This window comes from Marmota marmota, unplaced genomic scaffold, assembly GCF_001458135.2.
Source record: "Marmota marmota marmota unplaced genomic scaffold, marMar, whole genome shotgun sequence".
NCBI classification, from domain to species: domain Eukaryota; kingdom Metazoa; phylum Chordata; class Mammalia; order Rodentia; family Sciuridae; genus Marmota; species Marmota marmota.
In genome coordinates, this window is record NW_026000174.1 from 3,247,228 (window position 1) to 3,274,377 (window position 27,150).

The window sequence follows — 27,150 nt, forward strand, 5'->3', positions numbered from 1 at the left end:
TATATGCCAGCCTGGCATTAACAGTAAATTAAAACCAGAGAGTAAATTAATCTTCTATTTTTTTTTAATTGCAGACTTAATTCAGTGCACAAATGAGATGAATGTGAACATCCCACAGTTGGCAGACAGTTTATTTGAAAGAACTACTAACAGTAGTTGGGTGGTGGTCTTCAAATCTCTCATTACAACTCACCATCTGATGGTGTATGGAAATGAGGTAAGAATTTTTGGTTAACAAGTGTATTGATGTGATGATAATTTAGCTTATTTCACACTGAAACTTCAACAATAACTTCAGCAACTGAAATATATATAAAAAGGGCAATATGTACAGCCAGGAATATACTTGTAGACCCTGCAGTTCAAGGAATGATGGTGTAGAAAGCAGAATATGGATCAGAGTATAGATGATTAAATAATGCGATCAAGAAGAAAAGATAATTTTAAGAGATAAGTTTCAGGAGCAGCACTGATATCTGTAATCCTCATTTACAGATTGGAGATTCATCTATGTCCACTTGATGTTTTATTATAGCCCAGTCAGATTTCTGTTTGATCTCATATGGTTGTGGAAGTACTTTATATATTTCAATATGATATTGAGGATTAAGTTGGCATTTTGCTGAGAGGTACTGATTGGAGATACCTTTCTTAACAGAAAGGTGTCCCTGAAGACTTTGTTGCTTAGAAGGGTAACAAGACATAAAAGTTTTTGCAATTTTCTGTTTGGAGAGTTGTCTTATTTTCTGTGATAGGATAATAGCCAATTTTTGGTTTTTAGCCTTCAGTAGTCTTCTCAGCCTACTGTACTTTATTTGTCAAGTTGTGTAAAAAGGAGCTAAGAACAGTTGAATGAAAGGAGATAAACATATATTGCTATTAGAATTTTTAAAATGCAGCCTAAGAAAGCTCTCATAGAGATTAAGAGGGACTTTAATTGTTGGTATTAGATTTCTGAGCATAACTTTGTGACATGCATCACTTGTTAAAACTTTGAGCGTTTCTCATGAACTCTATTCTCTGACAGATACCAATGCAGCATTATTGAAGTTCAGAAAATTAAAGCAGCAATTTACCCAAAACTTGATCATTCCAACAAATCTTACTATTTCCTCATTTTGGTATTTCCTTCTGCTCCTTGTCTAAAGGTGTTTGTATTTTTAATGGCTATAGTTAGCTTATTTATATAATGTTACAATCTAAGTATTATTGTCTGTCTTTTGTTGTATCTTTTCAAATTTATTTCACAATTTTCTTGATTATACCCCTTGTTGGAAATTTCATTTTCTGATTATTCATTGCTTCATTGAGTAATTTTATTTGTAGTTTACATTAAAAAAAATTGTTTCTAGAAGCGTTACTTGTTACTTGAAATTTGATTAGTAATTCAACATTTACAACCATTTTTAGGACATATGTTGCTCGATTGCTTTCCAGTTTATTATAACCAGTTTTCAGAGCCAGTAAAAATGTTTGAGTATGCTAACTTAAATGTAAACTTAAAACATTTTGGTCTTAACTAGGGTTAATAGTTTCAATTTTATTTAGAGTATGTTTACATAGATTGCGATTATTCTGAAGAATTTCAGGCTTATTTTTTTACTGTGTGTGTGGGTGGGGGGGTGGGTGTGGGTGTGTACAAATAAATGTAGTTTATTCTTTAAAAGAAAAAGCCACATATATAACCAACAACAGTGCCATATAAAGAGACACAGAATTGGTCATGGCTTTCACAAGTTTTAAGTATGGAGGCACAGTGATGATAATGAAAAAACAGAAAGTGGACTGCCATTCTATACAGTTGACTGACAGGGGAAAGAGCATTTCAGGGTGGTTTATTGTTTTTGTTTTTAGATAAATTTATGTTCTTAGTTTCCTTTAAGCAGCAAGGTAAATTCATAGTGTGCTCTATTTTATGCTAGCTTGTACAACTTTGAGGTTTTCTTGTTGGCAGATGTTATTAGACTATGAGAGAATCTGTGTAGCCTTTTTATTTGCTAGATTGATGAAGTGGTACTTTGTTTCAGTATTAGGATAATGTTGGATATATGATCAAAACTTGACTAAAGCCATGTCTTTGTATTTAAATGTTAATGATGAATTTAGAAAGGACTAAGAAAATTTAGATTATTATCCCCAAAGACATGGATGAAATAGGTTGATAAACTAAAATATTTACATTCATTTCTAGAATGTAGTGGTTAAGAAGAATATTATCAAAGCCTAAAAAAAATACTGATAATTGTCCTAGGATATTTTAAGTTCTTTTTGAAACAGATTATTTTGGGATGATGATGAAACATGAATCTTCAATTCACAAATTGGTTTTCAGAGTCCTGGTATGTTAATTTGGGATAATCTCAGGCAAACATAATTGAGTCGGGGGTGATTGTGTACATCCGAGTTTATTATAAGCCTCAGCATGTATTTAAAAAGTTTTAAAAATAAATATAAAAAAGGAATCCTTGGGAGAACGTGAAGCTGAAATGCATTTCTTTAGCTGTTTCAGAAGTTGTGTGTAAAGGAAATTAAGGTGGTAAACTAACTGTGGAGAACATTTTGACAATATTTTGGAAAGATGAACTTTCAACCCTAAGTATATATCCTGAGATTGCTTAAGTAGTTACACATGAGACCAAGTTCAAAGATGTTAGTGCACCATTAATAATAAAAGTGGAAGTTGGAAAGAACTTAATTATCTGTAAATTAAGAAATGAATACATAATGAGACACTAGTTTGTTGGAGGACTACATCATTTGAATGAGTACACTAGATCCACATAGATTAAATGAATAAAATTTGAGTTAAAAATATGACAAAAGGGCCGGGGTTGTAGCTCAGTGGTAGAGCGCTTGCCTAGCATGTGTAAGGCACTGGGTTCGACCATCTGGCACCACATTAAAAATAAAAACAAATAAAGTAAATATATTGTGTCCATCTACAACTAAAAAAATATGTTTTAAAAAAAATACATGACAAAGGGCTGGGGTTGTGGCTCAGTGGTAGAGTGCTTGCCTAGCCATGTGTGAAGCACTGGGTTCCATTCTCAGCACCACATATAAATAAATAAAATAAAGGTCCATCAATAACTAAAAAATATTTTTAAAAAATTCATGACAAAAGAATAAGTATAACGTTTCCATAAATTTAAAATAGAAAACAAGATTACATTTATAGATACTTACACATGTAGTAAAAATTGTGGAAAAGAATGTGAAATGATGTATACTTGCTTAAAAACAGTATTTGATATATACTTGCTTCAAAAACAATTTTTGAAGAGGGCTTGAGAGGAATGAGATTGAAGGTATATGTCTTTAATGAAATGGATAATGTTTTGTTACTGAAAAAAATCTTAAAACAAAAGAACTTAAAGTATCCTAGGACAAGATCTGGAGTGAATATGTTAATGTGTTTAGCCTGGGCTGTGTGTAAAAGGCTCTCTGTAATATTGTTCTTCTGTATGATTAGGAATTTTTTTTGTTTCTTTAAAGCCATAACATTTTGGGACACAGGTAACTGAAATACAGATGTGAGCTGAGCACTGTGGTACACACCTTTAGTCCCAACTACTTGAGAGGCTAAGGTGGGAGGATTGCTTGAGGCTAGACTGAGTAGCCGATGTAACAACCCTCTCACAAAAACTAAACAAGTAAATAAATAAAACACAGATGAGATCTACATATGAGATTAGCTATGATCCTAATACACTTCAGTAAATTGAGAATCACTGGCTCCTAATTAAAAGTACCTATTTCCTTTTATTATTTTGACTTTAATACTATAGCTGTGGGCATTAGGCTTATACATTCCTAGTTAGGTCTTGGTAACTATTTGATGGGATAAGTGAGAATGAGAAATTTAAACTTAAATTAAAAAATAGAAATTTAAACTTTGTAAACTCAATGGAATGTGTTAACCATAATTTCTCCTCCTGATTTTCAGATTAGAGTTTGTGAGATGGCAGCACCTTAATTTGATATAATTATTTGTTTGTTTTCCAGCGTTTTATTCAGTATTTGGCATCCAGGAACACATTGTTTAACTTAAGCAATTTTTTGGATAAAAGTGGATTGCAAGGTAAAGACAACTTAATTCATTTTAGAATATTGAGAGTAATCATATATGATTACCACAGAATTGAACCTTGTATTTTAGAACATGTACTGTTTTAAACATTACGTTTTAGTGAAGTTTGCAGGGGTAGGTGGGGAGGAGCTTTCAATTTGAAAATGAAGATTGATTTCACTACCTAACACCCCCAAAACTCTGAGAGGCAGTATAGGGTAGTTAATTGAGAGCATGGATTCTGGAGCTGGATTGCTTGGATTTGAATCTCATCTTTGTTGCTTACCAGCTTTGTGAACTTCAGCAGGCCATTTTACCTCTTTGCATCTGTAAAGTCAGGAATGATAATAGTTCCTATTCAATAGTCTTAAAGATGTAGTTAATAACTAATTGTAAAGTGCTTAGAACAATGCATGGAACATGGGAGATACCATGTATCTATTTTTGTTATTGTTCATTGTTTTATGTTTAATTCTAAGAAATGTAACTGAAATATTATGTTTTAGTAGCTTAGGTGAATATGGTATTAGATGAATTGCTCATTGGTACACACAGCTATTATTTTACTTTTAATTTAGTAATTTTGAAATTGCCATATTCTGTTATTGCCATCCATGCCCATTCTGTCTTAATGGAATCTATTGTACTTATCTCCAAAACTAGGCTATTAGCATTATAGAATGTCAGCTCTAGGATGAACTGTATATATGATGTACCAAATGATTTGGGAATATTAAAGTGAGACTTAATTGGGGAAATGTTTTTAGGGAAGGTGAGACTTGTGTTAGTCTTTGAGAATGGATGAGGAAGTGAATTGGCTTAAGCAGGGGAAATGTATGATATAAAGAAAGTACAACTTGGTCAAGTTGGATCAGAATAAACCAAGTCTTAAGACATTGAGACTATTCTAGTGATTGCACTAGTTGTCTTGTAGAAATAAAATCATTGGGATTTAGTGTTTTATGTTAGGGGCCACATAGTTCATAGTATTTCCATAGTTAAATGGAAATACTACTTGGATTCTGGAAGACTGGTAAATGTGTCATGTTACACAATTCATTTTATTTTAATAAGAGGGTATAAAAGGGGGGAAAATTAAGCAATAGATCCCTTTTTTGAAATGAAATCTTACCCAGAAAACAGGAATCTATAACAAATAAATATGGGGCTTCTCTGATTTGGGGAAAATGGAAGAAACTCTTCCTTTCCCTACTTATCCTTTTATTTCTGCTGCTACTTTCCTTATTTTAGAACTTTAAAAGTGTGGAAAACAGTGTGCAAACCACTGCTCTAGAAAAGGCCTTTAAAACTGTCCTTTATGTAAAAGGAATAAAATTCTTAAAACCTTATCACTAAGGAAATGGGAAACTAGTAGCTAATAATACACAAGAACCTTACTTGGACATGTGTATTAAACCATTTTGTCTCATTCTTAAATAGATTGTTAAGACAAAACAATATTTAAAAACATGTAATTTAGTGGTGTTTTTGAAAAGTAATTTTGATTGCTGATGTATTTTCTGCTATATTAAATATTCACTGGGCAAATAGAAATAAAATTCTATTCTAGTAAGTAGAATAGACATGTTGTTCTACTGATAGCTACCAGTTGTGTTTGGAAGAATACTGTCGAGGCAGTTCATTAGTTACTTAATTTACATTACTAAATTGATTTGTATTATCAAGACATTATAACTTGAATGAGTTTTTATAGAACAGTTAAGCAATGTTCCAAAGAAGCTGATCATTGAATGATGAAAGATGTTTCCCCTACCAGAGAGGATGGAGTAGAATAGATTAGAGGAAATAATATGAACCAAAGAGCTGAGGAACATGAGTATTCAACATTAATGTGGCCAGATGGGGAAAGTGTACTTTTAAAAATTTTTGTTCACTAATTTTTCTCCAGTGGATCATCAGGTCACTGAATTTGTGTGCAGGATGGGGGGGGGGCACTCAGTAAATTTTTGTTGAACAAAGTGGTGACCATTGCTAAATCTAGTCTCATTTTTCAGTTGTTTTCAGGTATTGCCTTTTTAAAGTAGCAAAAGTGATCAAATACAGTTAAATTTGTTAGTTGAGTTAAAATGGACTTCTCAAGTCATGCAATAACTAACAAAAGGATTTTTTATAACATGACATTTTATGATGCTAAAGTTTTCAAATGATGTGATTTTGATGAAGCAAAAATATTAGAAAGATTTGTGTTCATTTAGAAGGTTTCATTGATATTCATATAGGGGAGCAGGAACGGTATCTATAGAGAAAATAAAGGTTTTCCACGGAAATTTATAAGGTTAAAAACTTCATGTTCAAGTTTTCTGTAAGGATAATATTTTTCAAGATTTAAATCTTGGATTGAAATTGTCTTCAAGTATAAAAATTATAAAATTTGTTAGGTAATTTGAGGAATGGGATTACAGTTCCAAAGGATGTTAAATTTGAATTGTGAGGTTATTGAGTTGTATAAGAGAAACATATTCTTCCATTTTCTGTTGAATAAGGAATAGGAATGTGGATCAAAAGTGAAACAGACTTCTTATTTTAGTGAAATTTAGTGAAAAGGGCTTTTCAGGTCGCATATTACATACCTGATTTTAAAAATATGAATTCTTGCCAGGCATGGTAATGTGCGCCTTTAATCCCAGGCAGTCTGGAGGCTGAGATAGGAGGATCATGAGTTTGTTGCCTGTCTGGACAAAATAGCGATACTGAATTAAAAAAAAAAAAAAATAGTGAATTCTTACAGAATTTAATGTGAAAATGTTATTCATTAGTTACTTAATTTACATTACTAAATTGATTTGTATTATCAAGACATTATAACTTGAATAAGTGAGTTTTATAGACAAATTGAGATTTTAATCATTTATGAAAACCTTCTTTTCTTACAGGATATGACATGTCTACATTCATTAGGCGGTATAGTAGATATTTAAATGAAAAAGCAGTTTCATACAGACAAGTTGCATTTGATTTCACAAAAGTGAAGAGAGGGTGAGTTATGCTTTATTTTTTGAATTAATTGATTAATTTGAATATTTAATGTAAAAAACATGGGAGTTTTTTAAAGATTATGGAATGTGGAATTTAGTTAGTTTTGAAAGATGAAATTCATTTTTCTTTGAAGAAGGATGACAAATAATTTTTGTAGAAGGAGTTTTCAAGTTTTAAAAAATTTTATAGTAGCTTTATTAAGATATAGTTCACATAATATAAAAATAACCCTTTTAAAATCTCTGATTCATTGATTTTTAATGTATTCACAAAGTTCTGGACATTATCCCCATTATTTAATTTCAGAACATTTTCAGCACCCCATTAGCAGTCATTTCCCATTTCCCATTCCCCTTTCCCCCCAGATCCTGGTGACCATGAGTCTACTGTTTTGGACGGGTCTTATAAATTGAGCTAATCAATATGTGGTCTTTTATGTCTGGCTTCTTTTGTTTAGCATAATATATTTTAGGTGTAATATTGTAGCATATATCAGAACTTCATATCTTTTTGAAGCCAGGTAGTATTTATTCATTGATAAATACCATATGTTTTCTCTGTTTATCCGTGGATAGACATTCAAGGAGTTTCTGCTTTTTGGTTATTAGGAATAATGTTTCTGGGAGCATAATTGTACAAGATTTTGTGTGGATTATCTTTTGACTTCTCTTGGGTGTAAATGTAGGAGTGAATTGCTGGGACTATATGGTAACTCTTGGTTTTAGCATTTTGAGCAACTGCCAAACTGTTTTTCAAAACAATTGAACTATTTTACATTCCCACTAGTAGAGAGTAGGATTTCCAGTTTCTCCATACACTTGCTAAAACTCATTATTTTCTGGGCTTTTGATTTTTGTTCTTGTTTAATTGTAGCCATCCTGCTGGATGTGCAATTGTGTCTTATGATTTGGGGTTTGCATTTCCCTGATGGCTAATAATAGTGAGCATAGTTACCTATAGTTATATATAGGGTTTATGTGCAGTTTCAGATATCCACTGGGTATTTTGGGATTTATTGTATATGCATAAGAGGACACTGCTGTATATTCTGGGACTATCTGGATACCAGTCCTTTGATCACATATGATTTGCAAATACTTTCTTCCCTTCTGTATCTTGTTTTTTTTTTTTTTCATTGATTTGATGGTGTCCTTTGAAGAACAAAAGATTTTCATTATGATAAAGTTCAGTTTATAATTTTTTCTCCATTGGTTGCTGGACTTTTTGGCATCATGTAAAATAAAACATTATTTAATACAAGGTCACAAAGATTTACTTCTGTGTTTTATTCTAAGATATAATTTTAGCTTTTACATTTAGGTTTTTAATCCTATTTTGAAATAATATTTATATATAGTGTGAGGCATGGGTTCAAAATTGTGTAAGGCCAATTTTATGAAAAGATTATTTTCTCATGGTGTGGCGGTACTGGTGGCATATTACCACCATTGCTGAGAATGAATTTGCCATAAATGTAAAGATTTATTTCTGAATTTGTAATTCTGTTGTTGATCTATATGTCTATCCTCATGCCAGTATTATATTAATGTGATTATATTTTTTTTGGTAGCGAGTTTTGAAATTAGAAAGTGTGAGTCCTCCAACTGTGTTCTTTTTTTCAATATTGTTTTGATTCTTTTAATCTTGAATGCAGAAGATGAATTTAGTTTTTGCTGCATCCTAAATAATAATAATAATCTTAGTACATGAACTAGTCATAAAAATGATGATAATCAATGTCTCTGGTATATACAGATTTTTCCTAGATATTGTTAATGTTTGATGGCATTTTTTTTTTTTCTAAATAGATTTTTTTTCCCCTCCCTGTTTATCCTGGATTGAACCAGGATATGATAGGCAAGCACTGTACCATTGATCTACAGCCCCAGTCACGAAAGGTATTCTTGAGAGGTAGTGTTGAGCCTTTTAGCTACAAAGGTCTGTCCTGAGGGGACTTTGGCATCTGCAAAAAATATTCTGGTAAATGCCTTTCTGAGCAAACCTACAACTCAGACATCCAAAGATCTAAGCAGTTGTTAAGTTCCTTTAAATTTTTCTCTTGAAATTTTAAATTATTAAACTGAAGTGAAAAATGTAATAAAAATATTTTAGTATGTGATGCCATGATTGTGAAGTCTTGATCTAAACTGAGTCATTTCATCTGTAAAACAGTGGTGATTTGAATAGTATTCATTTATTTGGATTTTTGTGAGAATTAGATGAGGTAGTATATTTGCTATCTTTAGCACATTCTTAGTTATGTAAGAATTTTAAAGCAGAACTCAAGTTATTCTGTAATTAATCCCAAATTAATGAAGAAGTGATATTTAGTTTTGGAACTTACCAAAATTCTGCAGATTTTACTTCATCTGTTTAGGCACTTTTTAGATTATAGTGGAGAAGTTCATATTAGAAGCCTGGTTCTTCATCCCTGGATCCTGTCCATTAAACCATTTTCTAGTTGGGCCATGCATTAATACTTCACTATAGAGTGTTTTCAGTAAAGCTGATCTTTATGATACTTACAGGTTAAGATAATTATAGATTTCAAAGACTGAGAATTTTTATATCTAATAGAGCAAACTTTCTTTTTCTGAGACGGGATCTGGGCTGGTCTAGAACTCCTGGGCTGAAGGGACCCTCCTTCCTCAGCCTCCCAGTTAGCTGAAAGTTCAGGCATGTGCCATTGTCAGCTTAAGATAATTTTTTACATTTATAAAAATAGTAAACTTTAAAAATTCAGATAGCAACTTAACTTACAGAAAATGCTAACATTTTGTCATATGTAATCTTCTTGTGCAAATAGAAATAAATAAATATATGAAGCACATAGAAAACTGTATAATAATTAGATCATATTTTTTGAATATTGCTTCCTCCCTCCTATGTATTTTTGACATTTTTAATCTCTGTACACACAGATTCATCTCATTCATTGGCATGGCTGTAGAATTATATTCTAGATGTACATTTGATCATTCATTTTTTGGTCTTATAAAAACAATGATAACATGTTGGATGTATTTTTAAGTGAATTTTATTATAGAATAAATTTTTAGGGTTAGTGAGTCACAGGATATATACATTTAACATTTTAATAGAAAATATAGAAATTTCCCTTTATAAAAGTTAGGTGAAATTATTGTGGTTTTTTTTTGTGAAGGGGTGGTTTTTTTTGTGAAGGGGTGTACTTGGGAATGGAACTCAAGGTTGCTTTGCCACTGAACTATACTTTCAGCCATTTCACTTTTTTATTTTGAGACAGGGTCTCACTAAGTTGCTGAGACTGACCTTCAGCTTGTGATCCTTGTGCCTCAGCTTCCCAAGTTTCTGAGGTTAAAGGCATGCAACACAGTGCCCAGCAATTATTGACTTAAATACAGTTACCAATATTTTTATAATACCATCCTCATAGAAAATGTATCTTATTAGGTATACATTTTATATTGGTAAATTGAATAAATAATATTTTCTTTTTAAAAATACCATTTATGCTTTTTAAAAAATATTTATTTTTTAGTTGTAGTTGGATACAATACCTTTCTTTTATTTATTTATTTTTTTGTAGTGCTGAGGATCGAACCCAGGGCCTCAAACGTGCTAGGCGAGCACTCTACTGCTGAGCCATGACCCCAGCTTCACAATTTATGCTTTGTTAATTGATGTCCATTGCCATTTCTCTATTAGGTTTTTCATTCTTTTCCATTGTGTTGAATAGTGGTAAGCCTTTCATTGGCAGACAAATGTATGTTTGAAAACTAGCTTTACTGCATTTGGATGAGGAACTTGGTAAAGTAGTTAAGCTAGCTTGCCGACTTAAAAAAAAAAAATCTTTGTTTTAAAATAATTTTGCTTGGGAAATGTTACAAGAATATAACAGAGAACTTCTGTGTGTTTTACTCAGAATCACCAGCATTTGCCAGCATTTGCCCTAATTATAGTCTCTATGTTTATGTACTTCTTTTAATGAACCTTTTGAGATTGGGTTATACATCTCAGGCCCTTTTATAGTTTATAGCTCTTAATATTTTGATGCATGTTTCCTAAAATCAATGATCTTTTATTAATATATCCATGAGCTTGTGTGATTTTTTTTTTTCACATAGCGACACACAAACTGATATTGGTTATATAGGATACTCAGATAAATAGAGAGGATTGCTTGAGCCTGAAGGGTTAAAGGATCAATTTCTTAGCACACAACCCTTTTCTGCCATAGTAGTATGTGATTCCATGATTGTGAAGCCTTCATCTAAACTTGAGTCATTTCATCTATGTGAGAATTAGATGAGATAGTATGTATGCTACTCAGCACATTATAAACATTCACCAAACGAGCTTTTGGTGTATCAGGAAAATAAATTGCCAGGTTACAAATATTTCTTCCTCTTTTTGTTTAACATTATTAAGTTTAAAAATCTTGGGTTGGAGTGTCTTGCTTAGTGGTAGATCATTTGCCTAGCATGCACAAAGCCCTGGGTTTGATCTCCAGCACTACAAAAAAAAAAGATGAGGTAGATACTAGAGTGAATCAGACATTATTACATACATATATAACTATGTGATCAGTGGGATTCTACATCATATATAACCAGAAGAATGAGAAATTATACTCCATTTATGTATGATGTATCATAGTGCATTCTATTGCCATGTATAACTAATTACAGCAAATTTTTTAAAATGTAATCAAATTTAACTTATTTTTATGGCTCTTATTTTTCAAGCTAGCTCAGGGCAAGCTTTTCTACCCCAAAATGATCAATGACCTATGCATGTTTTTTTGTCAGATATATTTATAGATTGAGTATTTTATATGTAAACATTGATTCATTTTTTTAAAATGAGACAGAAACCAGCAGTAGTCTTTTAAATGGAAATAATAGGGTATTGAAAAACCAAAATGAATTACCAATATAAATGGTTAAATGGCTTTTGACTCATATATATTTTGTTTTTCCTGTAAGTCACCTTTTGTTTTTCTGGCAAATATTTATTCAAATATCACTTTTTTGAGAAAGCCTTTTTTGGTTGTTAGTATATGACACTGTCACCTTCATGAGAAAACGTAGTTTTATATTTATAGCTTCAGGACTTGTCAAAGTAGATATTAATAGTTTTCACAAAGATGAGCAAATGTGTTTATAAACAGTACATGAAATGGTACCCAATAAATTGCCTGTGGATTTAGTTTTTCAATTGTTTGTTAAATATTTGTTTCTTTCTTTCTTTTCTTTTTTTTTTTTTTTTTACATTCTATTTTTTGGTAGTATTAAATCCCTATACTGAATTACCTTGTAGTCTAAATTGGTAGTGTCCCAAGTGACAAGACTTTGTTGTATAAGCAAAAGAAAGAGTAATTCTGGTGTTGTCTTTAATAGGACATAGAAAGCAAACTTATAGTATACCGCTTTCTTAAATTTGGTAATCAAGTATCCAAATTTAATTACAATCTGTTAATGAAATTAAAAATTTATAATATACATGAAATATGAAATGGATTTGGTCTGAATCATATCCAAATATTTAGATTTGTTAAGTATTTGAGTTTCTCTGAAATCTGATATGAGCATATGATATATAGCTTTAAGATTTTTCTTACTTGAAGAATTTTAAAGTTTTCTGGGAAGAAATGCAGAGGCTAATGAGAAAGGAAGGAGTCAAAAACATTCCCTACGTTTCTGGAATAAGACACTGGAAAGATGACACCTTTTACTGGGAAAGTTTTGGTAGTCAAAAACATTTCCTGGTTTCTGGAATAAGACACTGAGAAGATGACACCTTTTACTGGGAAGGTTTTGGAGAGTAGTATAGAATCTAGTGATAAAAGAAAATTAAGGACCTGGGGCTAGGGGTGTAGCTCATTGGTGGAGCACTTGCCTAGCAGATATGAGGCCCTGGGTTCAATTCTCAGCACCATATAAAAATTAAAAAAATGAAATAAAATAAGGTATTGTGTTCATCTACAACAGCAAAAAAAAAGAAGAAGAAGAAAAATTAAGGACAGTTTGGAAATAGTATCTTTGAGATGCATGTGATTTAAATATCAAGTAGGCCGTTGGATATAACTAACTTAAAACTAAGGCATTCTGGAAATATGAGTGTGTTAATGGCATTTCGGTAATTTCAACCTTAGGAATGACATATAACCTGGAAAGTAAATATGGAATGAGAAGAGAGGGCCCAGAATGACTTTTTTAGGTACACCGTCATCTCTTTTAGAGGGTGGGTAGAGGATGGGGAGCCAGAAAACAACATTGAACTAAATGATAGTGAAATGAGAAGAAAGCAAGGAGAGAGAGATGTAGTGGATGGTTAAAGGAATATTTCATGAATGAGGCAAACTTTAGCTGGGGATGGCTCAGGGGTAGGTAGAGTGTCTACCTAGTATCATGAGGCCCTGGGTTCTATAAGAAGGAAAGAAAGAGCCTGGGGTGGGGGTGGGGAGGCATTTGAATGATACTGAGAAGTCTGGTTAGATGAGATAATAAATACCTATTGGAGGAACTGGGGATATAGCACAGTGATAGACCTCTTGTCTAGCATGTGAGAAGCCCCCAATTAAATCACCAGTTCCACCAAAAAGTAAGTACATAAAGAAATGAGGAGAGGCAACAGAGTTTCTGCCCTAGAGATTTAACTGAAGTTACATAGTGGAGGCTCATATTGGAATGAACTGGAAAATAAATGTAAGGTGAAGTGTGAACTCTTTTGATAAGCATGCTTGACTCTAGGAGAGTAGCAAATAGATGGGAATAGGGATTAGTGGGGGAAGAGGGAGAGAGAAAGAGAGTGTGTATGTGTGTTTAAGGAATGGTGATTAGTGGTCCTAGAATTTTTGTTTGTGTGACCACAGGGACGATCTAGTATTTAAAAAAGGATTAATGAGCTGCACTGGCTGTTTGGTACATAAGCCAATTAAAATTAAATTGCTAAAAATGCAATAAAAATGCATCTCTTCACTTGAATCAACCAAATTTCAGATATTTAGTAGCCACATTTAACTAGTCAGTTGACCGTATTAAATTATGCAGATATAGAACAATTTCATCATCACAGCTAGTTCTGTTGAATGGTGCTGTGTTAAAGAAAGGACAACCAATGGACAGAATGGGATGTTAAAGACCTGCATAAGTGGTATTTCTGTTTGATAGATGAAGACCTCCTCCATTACAACAGGAGGAGACCAAATAGGTATAGTTTGGGTTTCAAGAAGACCTGACAGTATCTTTTTGTTGTTTGTTTCTGAATGAAGTATTTTGGGAGTTATGATTCAAGAGTTTGTGTGAGTAGGCAGTGATATAGAAGTAGGAGAAGTAGCTATGAGAACAGGAGTTCACTAAAGCAGGCTAAGAGGATTGCTTGCAATGTTGAATACCTATTAGAGGTTGATGGTCATGAATTCATTTTTGCCAGTTTTCACAGTTGGGTGGTTTTCTTTACTAGCACCCAATTGTGTGTGTATAGGCATGGATAAGTTAAATGTTTGCTCAGCCAGGATTGTCAATTTGCCAGATGACTGCAGTGAAGAAGACAGGTGGAAGAAAATTAGGAATATTTGTAAGGAAGTGTTTACAACAATGATCTGTGGAATAATAAGCTACATGAAGAAAGTAAAAATGAGAAGGGATCAATGTGGATAGTAGTAGAGTTAATAAATTGGGGTTTTTGATGAGATCAAATAGTTTTTGGTTTGGGGATACTTGACCAAAGCAGCTGTAAGGTTAAAAGGTTATTGTTGTAGAATAAGGTGTCTGAGTTTTGTCTTTTTAAAATTTGGGAGCTGAGGAGTAGAGTAGTTTATCTGGGGATAGAAAGGATCTATAGGAATAGGGAATGCTGTAGAGGAACTTTGAGATCAAGATGTTGAATTGGTTGTTTGTGCAGATGTTGAAGTTAACCAAAAATACTGAACCAATGTACAAGTTTTTTGTACTAGAGAAAGATCAAAAGGTTTAAAAAAATGACTTCAGCAAGAAGACAGGGAGAATTAAAAGGGAACTGATGGTAACTAATGAGAGTGTGATATTTATGAAAATAATGGCTTGCAAAGAGAGATTGGTATTCTCAGCCCAAACTCTAGCATCTGGTACCAACCTAGGTAGTATACCACTTGAGAGGAAATAGTTTCAAACCATTGATGGATGGGTTAGTGCATTGTATTAGTAAGGCTATTCAGGATAAAACTGGTTAGTAGCAGCCTAACTAAAGCAGTCCAGTGTTTATTAAACTGTTGTTTCTTATGAAGCACTATTGTTGCTTTTCATAGCTTAATTTTTTTTTTTTTTTCTGGTATCTGGATTGTAGTTGATTGGGTTTTAGCTATAATCTGTATTATAAGCTATTTGAGTCCTGAATAAAATACTTTGAATATAGCAGTATTCAAAGACTTGAGTTCAACTCTTAAATCCTGTTTTAGTCAGCTTTTTCACTGCTGTGACTGAAAGACCTGACAAGAACAATTTTAGAGGAGGAAAAGTTTATTTAGGGGCTCATAGAGTTCTCAGTTCATAGATAGCTCCATTCCTTGGGGCTTTAGATGAGGCAGAATATTATGGTGGAATAGTTTGGCAGAATGACAAGTGACTCACATGATGATCAGAAAGCAGAGGGAAAGACTCTACTCACCAGATACAAAATACATACCCCAAAGATACGCCCCCAGTAACCTACTTCTTCCAACCACAATCTGCCTTTGGGTACCACTCTGTTAATCCCATCAGTGTATTAATTTACTGATGGGGTTAAAGCTCTCATAACCGATTCATTTCACTTCTAAACGTTGTATTTTATCACACCTGAGCTTTTGGGGGACATCTCACATCCAAACTAACAGCTCCATAATGAGGCAAATGATTTTTTTTTTTTTAATTGGTTAAGTCTATCTTTCACACACAAGTGGTTGTGAAGAGCATATGGTTTCCTTCTATGAAAAGTACACTATTGGCCTGGTATGGAATATAAACTTTAGTTCTTAAGTCTCATGGTTTACAGCTTTCTTTTTGCTTTTAAATGAACACAGTAATATTGGAGATATATAGTGTTACTTTTTTTTTGTGTGTGTGTGTGTGTGTTTTTTTTTTCTGTATGATCCTTGCTTGAAGTTTCAAGTACAGTGACTTAAAAATGTGACACATTTCCTAGCAACTTTATTCTCTAGGTATAGACCCAGATGGGAGTTTAAAATCTGATTTAATAGGAAATTGATTTCTTCTTTTTTCTTTTCTTTCATATAGGGCTGATGGAGTTATGAGAACAATGAACACAGAAAAACTCTTAAAAACTGTACCAATTATTCAAAATCAAATGGATGCACTCCTTGATTTTAATGTAAGTTGATTATACATTTGTAATTTAAGATTTAAAATATTACATCATTGTAACTGATCAATTTTTATTCTCAAGTTTTTATGGACTTTACTTTTTCACAGTATAATACACAATTTGGCTAAAGATTTTCTATAAATGTCCCTAGATAAATTCCTATTCATTTTTATGTTTTAGATTTACTCTAATTTCTTAGGTGCTTCTTCTCTAGCTCTGGAATTTAGGATGTATAAGCTAAATAAAGTGATGGAGAAGACAAAGGGATTGATCTGAAAATGTACTTTGTTTTGGTAATGGCTTTGGATTTGAAAAATGCATAATGATTTTCTTTATGAATAGCCACCTTATTGTTTTACTTCTGTTTTGTAAGTTGACAATTGTCAGAAATAAAGTTCAAATAGTGTAATAGTTCATTATGTATTACCCCCAAAGGGCACTGTATTCCCTGGAATTTTTATTTAAATAACCATTATCTGAACCAAGTTGCCAGCATTGTCATTTGTTTTTACTATGTTAGAAGTTAGCATTTTCAACTCTTCTCTCTCCTTACCTCTTCCTCTCCCTATCCCCTCTAATTTTTATTGGTACATTATAATAACATATAATAGCGGGATTTGTTGTTCCATATTTGTACATGCATGTAACATAATTAGGTCATCTTCATTCCCAAGTACTTCCCTCCCGTTTCCCTCCCCTTGTTTTTTCCTTGGTCCCCTTCCTCTGCTGGTCTACCTTATATTTTCATGAGGATCCCCCTCCCCTTTTTCTTTTCCTTTTTCTTCTCTAGCTTCCATAGATGAAAGAAAACATGAACCTTCATCTTCTGACTTTGGCTTATTTTGCTTAACATAATATTCTCAAGTTCCCATTTTCTTGCAAATGACATAATTTTATTTTTCTTCTTGGCTGAATAAAATTCCATTGTGTATATATGTGCCATATTTTCTATATCCATTCACCCATTGATGGATACCTTGACTGATCCCATAGTTTGGCTGTTGTCAGTGGTGTCACTATAAACATGAATATGCGTGTATTATTTAGCATGATGACTTCAGTTCTTTAGGGTAAATACTGAGGAATGGTATAGCTGTGTCATATGGTGGTTCCATTCCTAGTCTTTTGAGGAACCTCCACATTGATTTTTAGTGCTTGTATTGATTTGGGCTCACCAACAGTATATTAGCGTTACTTTTCCCTTTCATCCTTGTCAACATTGATTATTACTTATATTTTTGATGATTGCCATTCTAACTAGAGTGAGATAAAATCTCAGTGAAGTTTTGATTTGCATTCCCTTGTTTGCTAAAAATGTTGAACATCTTTTCATACATGTGTTGGCCATTTGTATTTCTTGTTTTGAGAAGTATCCATTCAGTTTATTTGCCCATTTATTGACTGGATTATTTGGGGGTTTTGGGTGTTGATTTTAAGTTTTTTAATATATATTTTGTATATTAATCCTCTGTTGGAAGAACTGCTGGCAAAGATTTTTCTTCCATTCTGTAGGCTCCATTTTCACACTTTTAATGGTTTCCTTTGCTGTGCAGAAACTTTTTAATTTGATGCCATCCATTATTTTCTGAGCTTTTGGAATGCTATTGAGGAAGTTGTTGCCTGCACCAATGTGTTGGAATACTGAACCTTATGTTTTCTGCTCCTCTTCAAGGTTACTGGTCTAATTTCTAGGTCTTGGATCCATTTTCAGTTGACTTTTATATCAAGTGACAGATAGAAATCTAGTTTCATCTTCTCCCTCTGGATTTTCACTTCTTCCACGACCATTTGTTAAGACTTTTTCCAGTGTTTTTGGCACCTTTGTCAAGGATTAGGTGATAGTATCTGGGTGGGTGGGGTTTTTCTGTCTTCTATTCAATTTATTTATATGTCTGTTTTTAAACCAGTACCATGCAGTTTTTATTATTATACCTTTCTAGTATAAAATAAAATTGGACATTGTGATGCCTCTAGCATTGCTCTTTTTGCTTCAAGTTATTTTGGCTATTCTGGAGCTTTTATTCTTCCATATGAATTTTAGTACTGTTTTTCTGTGAAGACTAATGGGTATTTTAATGCAGGTGACATTGAATGTGTAGATCACTTTTGGTAATATAGTCATTTTAACAATATCAGTTCTTCTTACCTGTCCATCTTTCATGGTCTTCTTCACCTTCTTCAGTGATCTATAATTATCATTGTAGAAGTCTTTCACCTCACTGGTTAGATTTCCTAGGTTATGTATGTATGTCTGTATGTATTCAATCATTCATGAGACTATTATGAATGGAGTTATTTTCCTGATTTCTTTTTTAGTGGATTCATTAGTGGTATATAGGAAGATTACTGATTTTTGTATCCTGTACTTCACTGAATTTTTTAATTAGCTCTAGAAGTCTTCTACTGGAGATTTTTGGATCTTCTAAATACAGGATCCTAACATCTGCAAACAGTGGTAATTTGACTTTATCCCTACCTATTTGTATCCCTTTTATTTCCTTTTTTTTTTTTTTTTTTGCCTAATTGCTCAGGCTAAAATTTCAAGTAATTATATTGAATAGGAGTGTTGAGAGTGTCTTGTTTCTGATTTAGAGAAATACTTTCAGTTTTTCTCCGTTCACTATAATGCTGGCTTTGGGTTTGTCCCATATAGCCTTTATAATGTTGTGGTAACTTCCTTTTGTCTCAGTTTCTTCAGTATTATTATCATTATCATCATCATCACAAATAGGTGCTGAATTTTGTTGAAAGGTTTTTCTGCATCTGTTGAGATAATTATGTGGTTTTGGTCTTTAATTCTATTTATGTAGTGAATTCCATTTATTGATTTGCATCTTTTGAACTATCTTTGCATCCCTGGAATGAAACCACTTTGGTCATAATGTACAATCTTTATGTGTTGTTAAATATGACTTGCTAAGTTTTTTAAAAAAATTACAGCATTATAGTTATACATAGTAGTTGCGTGCATTTTGACAAAATCATATGTGCAAAGAATTTGATTTTCAGTCCCCATTTATGTCCCTTCTCTCTCCTCCTCCCTCCCCTTATTCTTTTTACCCCTGTTTTACTGATTTTTTTCTGCTTGTTTATTACTTTCTACAGATACATAAAGAAATTTCCTTTGGTATACTTATATATGCATATAACATGATTTTGTTAAATTCATTCCATATTTCCTCCCCTTTCCATCCATACTCTCTACCTCTTGTTTTCCTCTTTCTGCTGCACTGATTTTTCCTGTATCTTTATGATGTTGACCCCCACACGTTTTTCCCACATGACACATTTCTGAACTAAAAATGAATGTTCAAAAATTTCTTAAAAAAATTTTTTTTGTAGTTGTAGATAGATAGCATGCCTTTATTTTATTTATTTTTATGCGACTAAGGATTGAACCCAGTGCCTCACATGTGCTGGCAAGCACTCTGCCACTGAGTTATAGCCCCAGCCCTTATACACCACCTTCTTTGATTTAGTAAGTTTTATTAGGAATTTTTGGATCTATGTTCATCAAGGATTATTGGTCTGTAGTTTTCTTTCCTTGATACATCCCCCATCCCTTCTCTCTTTTTGGCCTCTGGCTTAAGACATGCTTAAGACTTGCTTAAAGGCAAGTCCTTGAATGGGATTGTGATGATTTCATGATGAAATTGTTTTTTCCTTTATATTATTAGTTGCTAGTCTTCAAGCTTCTTTAGGCAGGAAGCAGGACTGTGTTGTTCTCTGCTGTATCCCTATTGCCTAAGAATGTGTGGCACATAGTTAATTGTTCAAAAAATGAATTCTTTGTTTCAAAATTAGAACAGGATTATCAAACTATAGCCTGCTGCCTGTTTTTATATGGCACATGAGGTAAAAATTGTTTTTCTATACTTAAATGGTTGAAAAGTTTTGAAGAGTATTTTGTGGTAGGTGAAAAGTATATGAAATTTCAGATTTCAGTGTTCATAGTGTTACTGGATCATAGTCAGACTTATTGGTTTACATATTGTTCATGGTTGCTTTTGTATTTTAACAACAGAGTTGAATAGTTAATAGCAAAGACTGGATGACTCACAAAGTCTAAAACATTCACGGTCTGACCCTACCCCCAACTTGCTGACATCTGTTCTAGAAGACAAAGAAGATTGACATAATTACAAAACAATATTTTGGTTTATATAGAGAGACTTAAAGGGGCCAACCATAAATGTTTTTTTCACTTACTATATTATTGGATATCTATATAAAATTACATTTCAATATTTGTATTATATGTAGCAATTTACCTGGTTTATCCATTTGATCAATTCCTTGAATAAAAAATAAAGGTATTTCCAGTATTCTTGATAGATAAATTAGTGCTATTTTTTTTTTGTTACATTATAATTATTTTTGTCAACTCCTGTGGTAGATTCTTCTTAATCCTGATATCACTTAATTCTCCCAGTGACCACATGAAGTTAGTTTGTAATACTGGGAAACGATACACTTAAAAAGAAAATACATATCTTCTGTCTACCTTTACTCAGTGTTGTGGTGATTATAGTAGCCTTTTAATACTTATTTAAAATAATTCAGTAAGTCTTTTATGAGCTTCAATCTAGAAATGGGCTCCATGTTGCTCTTAGAAGTATATCATGTAATAAATTTTTACTTAAGACTTTTTTGAAATATAATCTAGGAATTTCAAAAGTTAAAGGGTAAATGACATTACTCTTTCCCACATGACACATTTCTGAACTAAAAATGAATGTTCAAAAATTTCAGTTTTGTTTGCTTGTGTTTTTTATGTAAATCTGAATCCTTATCTAAGATTTTTGTAATATTTGGCTTGTAACTCTAAGAAATCCAGAAAGTTCACATGTTAGCAAATTCATATGTAATGTATGTATTATAGAAAGCAAATATACACTTTTTCTCTAATATGCCTAAATGTTTGAATTTGTTGTTTTAATTTGAAGGGAGTCTATTTGTTATTATCATTTAAAACATAAAATTAGCTAATATCATTTTTCATTTTCTCCTCCAGGTTAATAGCAATGAACTTACAAATGGGGTAATAAATGCTGCCTTCATGCTCCTGTTCAAAGATGCCATTAGACTATTTGCAGCATACAATGAAGGAATTATTAATCTGTTGGGTAAATACTGTTGTAGTCTAATAACATTTTGTTTGTTATATGAATAAATAATATTTACTGAGTTGTTACTTAAAGCTGCCTAAAAATTCATTGCAATATGTTTATTCATTATAATTTATTTGTAGAAAAGTCTGCCTGATTATTATGTGCAAGTTATTAAATTCATATTTTTATAACCAAAATGTTCAGCTAGAAGACCTTAGATTGTATATATTTATATATTGTAGTACTGTGTTTAAACCCAGGGGGCTCTCTGTCATTGAACTATATTCCTACCAACCCCTTGCACGCCCCCCCCACCCCTTTTTTTTTTCTTTTTGCTTGAGGCCTTGCTGAATTGCTGAGGCTGGTCTTGAACTTGTGATCCTTTTGCCTCAGCGTCTGGATTAACTGGAATTACAAGCTATGCCAATTGAACTTTGTATTTCTTTATGTATTTTTATGTATTTCAGAAATATAAAAAAGAAATCCATTAAAAATTAAATGACTTTAAGATAGTAAATTTTATGGCATATATTTTAATCTTATTTCCTCATATTTTATTCCGTAATCAGCTTTGTAAAATGGACTCCCCCCCCACCACTTAAATTTAATTTTGGGCAGGGGTGTGTGAGGATTGAACTTGGGGCATCTTGAATACTATACATTGTCTACCACTGAGCTATACTTTGGTCCATATACTTAATTTTAAAACGAATAATTATTTTTAATGCATTAAACATTTATTTTTATGGGTGCCTTTTACTTTGAGGTATGGTAGGAATTTGTAGTGCTTTTTTGTGTATTCAGTGGAATGCAGGTACTTTTTGCTTAGAAATGCTCATTTATTTTGTTGTGATTTGGATGAAATAATAAAATAACAGTAAAGAATACCAAAATATTAGGTGTCAGATGTCAAGTATTTTTATTCCAGTGTGCTCATTCTTTCCCCATCCACTCTTTAGAAGTATTTATTTAAATATAATTTTGATAAACTACACTAAAACAAGTTTATTCAGAGATGCTTTAATCTGCAAGGCTAGGAAAATTGGGCCTATTTTTTCATAAGGAGAAATGTAAGTTGCTCTTTTCTATAAAGTTCTGAAAAATATAGTCTTCTACCCTCTGATTAGTATAAATTAAGATTGTTAGCGCTGTTCACATTAAAGTTAAATGAACTTACCAAGTGACTTTGAACATGGTGAAGTTGCCATTTAGTATGTTAATACAAATGCACTGTTAGTAAAAATAATTGTATAAATATTAGTGCTTTTTAATGTGGAGTAAAGTATGATACGTATACATGGAACTATATACCCAGGAAATTTTGAGAGTAGCAGTATTGTTGAACAAACTATTAATATGAGTAAAATCAAGTAATTTTTCTCTTTTTAATAAAATAGCATCTCTTGGCTAATTTGCTTTAAATAGCTAAATTAATTTAACACTGATGTTTTTGTTGTAGGGTAGGTATATCCTTTGAGACCTATATGATATTTTTGGAGCTGTTACTGAATTTTTTTTCCTTTTAAGTGTTATATTTTGATGTGAGTAAAAGTATTTTTATATTTACTTTTGGCAGAAAAATATTTTGATATGAAAAAGAACCAGTGCAAAGAAGGTCTTGACATCTATAAGAAGTTCTTAACTAGGATGACAAGAATCTCAGAGTTTCTCAAAGTTGCAGAGGTAAAGTGTCTTTCAGGGACTGTGCTTCCTCACTTGCTTTTTTATCTAAAAGTATGGGTATTGAGGAAATCACTCATTCATTATCCAAATGAAAGATAGGTCTTCAGTATAGTAAGAATATATATATGTATATATATGGTCATGTTAATATGCCAAAATGAATTCTGTAGTAGGTATAGATGTGATATAATATTTAATAAAACATATGCTACATATTTAATTCAATAGGGCATATTAAATCATCTATTTTAAAATTGTTTTCTATAAAATAAGATAAATGATATACCAGGTAGGCTGTGATTTTTGTTTAGAACCATGTATTTCAAAAGGATTATTCTGTTAACTGTGGTAGAGAATATTCTATGTCAGTACACACTCCCTTTCTCCTGCAGGAGGAGATTCATATTTGAAAATGTCTTTGTTTGCATATAGAAGTGCATTTGTATATTTATTTATCTATCATAAAAGTAGGTTATAGGATAATCTAATTTTGCGAATCTTTAAAAATTACTTTTCTGAAATTATCACAGAAGACAGTTGTGGTAATGCTTGGGGGCATTATCTTCTCAACCCAGGGGCAGCTCTCAAGGGTTTTTCTTTTCTCCGCTGTCTACCTGTTATTGCTACAGATATCTCCGTAAAATAATTTGATCAATCACATCAAAGATAGTACCCTGAAACTAGCAGGATAGTGATTCTAGGCTATAAAGCTATAGTGGTATTTTATTCTTTAGCTGATGGAATAGTATAGAACAGGATGATGAGACCTTTAAAGAAAATAGCCTTGTAGTCTTTTTGTTTTTGTTTTGTGGTACTAGGGATCAAACCCAGGTCCTTGTGCATGTTAGTTAAGCTTTCTACTATTCAGCTATATCTTCAGCCCTGTCATTGTTGTTTTTCTGCTATTTTAGGTCCTTACTGAAATTTATTTTGGATTTAAAGATCTTTCAAGGATAAATTAGTGATTTTTTTTTTTTTTTTTTTTTTTGGTTTAGAGATGTTTATTTTTTTTGTATTACAATTCTTTTTTTAAAAAAATATATTTTTTAAAAATATTTCTTTAGAATCAGTCATATGCTAAAAACATATGAAGGTAGAATTTATGTTCAGATTGCAGGAAAATTTTTAAAATAAGTGTTAATTTGTTGATTTTTTTCTTTGTCCTTCTTTGCATTTGGTAGTTATAGTTACTGGCATAAGTTTTTAAGCACTTCCATCTCCAGAACCATCTGCTCCATATGATCTAAGAGATACAAGGACTCCCTTGCCTTAAAATATTCTGTCATGATATTGTATGTGGGCTTGCACTTTGATTAAGAGATCTTAGTTCTTGGGGTAAAGGCAAGAGTAACCTTTTGAAATATGTTTCAAGGGGACACATGTCTCAGGCAGTAATGAGCTATTAACATCATTCTGGGATCCTCAGAAGTTGAGAAAAAGAAGAATGACTAGCAAATGAAACATGGCCACAGGATGGGATGCAGTTTTCTTAAGTTATGTGCTAGAATATGTAGGAACTTTTTTTTTTTCCCCCTGAAAACTACCTTCTTCCTGAACTTTGTGGAAGTGTGTTGGGGGTTTTATGGACACAGATATATCCTGTTTAGATATTCCTTGACATATGTATAAAGCCTAAACTACCCAACTGATCATACATTTGGTAATTATCAGGGAAAGCTAATTTTATGGAGAAAGACAAAAGTCAGTGTCATCAGATTTGTTTAAGTTTCTGTGTTCCAAGGAACTTGTTCATGGTTAGTCTCCTTCATTCTTGCCATAGTATTTTTATTATATGACAGAATTTTTCAGATTTAGCAAGGTTGCTTATATAGGTCTTCAGAAGACACTGGAATTTTACCTTAATATAGGCTTCACTTAAATTTCTGGCTTTAGTTCCTATACTGTTTAAGATTCCTAGAGCCATCAAATAATATATATGCCATTGGAAACATTTAGTGATATCTTTGAAAGTTAAATATTTTTCTGTTTTTAAGAAGTCAATCTATAATATGTCATTTTCCCACAACTTATTCATAAAAATCTTTATTATAATTTTATCTGCTAAATATAATGCTTTTTCTTACAGCAAGTTGGAATTGACAGAGGTGATATACCAGACCTTTCACAGGTAAGTATATTATTAAAATATCAGTTCACTTTCTGTTGTATACTGTAATGCTAAGATGATGGATAGTTTATAACCCCTACTGTCAAAGAGATCAGTGTAAATTTTTCTACACAGATTTTATCATTTTGATATATTCCTGAAGATTGTTCTAACATTATAACCACATATAATGATCACATAAATGATTATTCTTCCTGCTACTATTGTATACCAATCCCTTATTTATTTCCTTTAGTTCTCCCCACCCAGTCATTATCAAAAAAGGAAGAAAAAGTAAAAACAAAACCTGGGAACTGAACTTAGAATAGTATTATACAAAATTTTCATTATATTAGTGGTAGAGAATTATTTTACATAAGATTTTTGTTTTTTTAAAAAAAGTAAAAAGTTTTGCTTTGACTTAGGTGGGAGTATTAAATAGGAATAAACATCAAAGTATAATACAGAATTAAGAGAGTGGGCTTTGTGGTTAAACTACCAGAGCTTAAGTCCTGATTGCAGTTAGCTGGCCTGGTGATTTTGGGGAAGTCACTTTTTGTACTTTAACTTTCATCATCTGTAAAATGGGAATATTATACTACCTACCTCACACAGTAGATTGTGGATTAAATGAGCTAATACCTAAAACATATGAAGAGTAAAAAATATTTAGTTAATGCTAACTGTTGTTTATCATCATCTTTAAAAAAATTGTGGGAAAGAAACATACCTGCAGTTTCTTCTGGCTTATTCTCAGTGTTTCATTTACTGAGTATTTAGAAAGTGTCTGGTATAAACTGTCTTTGTTAAATCACTTATGTCAGTTTTGTCCTTAATAGGTGACATCTCTTTTACCTTGTTTTGAACTATTCAATGACATCTTTCAAACACTTTGTTGTCACTGTTTCTCATTGTTTTTCTTTGCATTCATTCTGATTTATTCCTCTGATCTCAAGACTAAGTATGCAGTAGATCTAGTTATGGGTTATATGTAAGTAAAGCACTCATGCATATGTCCACATGAGATGAATTGGCTTCATTAAGACTGAGCATGTTATTCTGGGCTGAGTATGAGACACAGGTATTGTTTGAAGAATGTACAGTACAAAATGATTCGGCAGCTTCAGATTGCTCCATTATCCACCTAATTTGTCATGCCAGGTTCCTCTATATTTTGTTTTAAAATAGTAAATATTAAATAATACATAGAAATTACCTGTTGTCGTCATTTGTACTTGAATATTCATAGCATTATAATTGGGTAGGGTTGGCCAGCCTTTATCCCTTCCTCCTTCCCTCTCTCTTTATTGGTGATTGTTAAGAAAAAAGAACAACAAGCCAGGCATTCTTTTGGTGAGTCAGAAGTTTTTCAGGAGTGAACCAAAAGTTGCCTACACGTTAGGTAAGATGATGGTAATGTAGAAGAGTAGAAATTAGCGATTACTTATTATTATTATTTTTTTAGAAATTCCTCTAAGATGTGAAGCATCACATTTTTTAACTCTTAACTGAAATATTTGTGTTTTCAAAAAGTTATATATGCTTAGGAATTTTAGAAATGTTTTGTCATGACTTGTAACTTTGATATTTGTAAGCCACCTCTTAAACCCTTCAGAAAAAATTGGAAGTACAGTTTGAATGGGCAGTTTTAACCTGCGATTTATCTGTGCAGTGGATTTGCTAGTGTTGTCTACTTTATGAATTCAGTGATCTTCTGCAAGATAGCTAACATGCTGCTGTTGTGTTAGAAGAGCTTTTTAAATGCTAATCACAATCCTCAACACCCCCATGATCATCTGCACTAAAAGCTCTTGTTATACTTTAACTATTATCATCTGTAAAATGCTGATTAACAGACT

The 27,150-nt window shown here is 32.2% G+C and overlaps 1 protein-coding gene across 21 annotated transcripts in view; it reads left to right on the forward strand.

The window, feature by feature from the left end:
- Picalm (phosphatidylinositol binding clathrin assembly protein) overlaps positions 1-27,150 on the forward strand; it is a 98,847-nt gene that overhangs the window by 31,695 nt on the left and 40,002 nt on the right. For all 21 annotated transcript variants that reach the window (XM_015477334.2, XM_015477337.2, XM_015477335.2 and 18 more), the window contains exons 2-8: positions 75-217; positions 4,006-4,081; positions 6,964-7,066; positions 16,303-16,396; positions 21,405-21,516; positions 23,078-23,184; positions 25,271-25,312. In XM_015477334.2, coding sequence (XP_015332820.1) covers positions 75-217; positions 4,006-4,081; positions 6,964-7,066; positions 16,303-16,396; positions 21,405-21,516; positions 23,078-23,184; positions 25,271-25,312 — 677 coding nt within the window. The remainder of the gene's footprint in view (positions 1-74; positions 218-4,005; positions 4,082-6,963; positions 7,067-16,302; positions 16,397-21,404; positions 21,517-23,077; positions 23,185-25,270; positions 25,313-27,150) is intronic.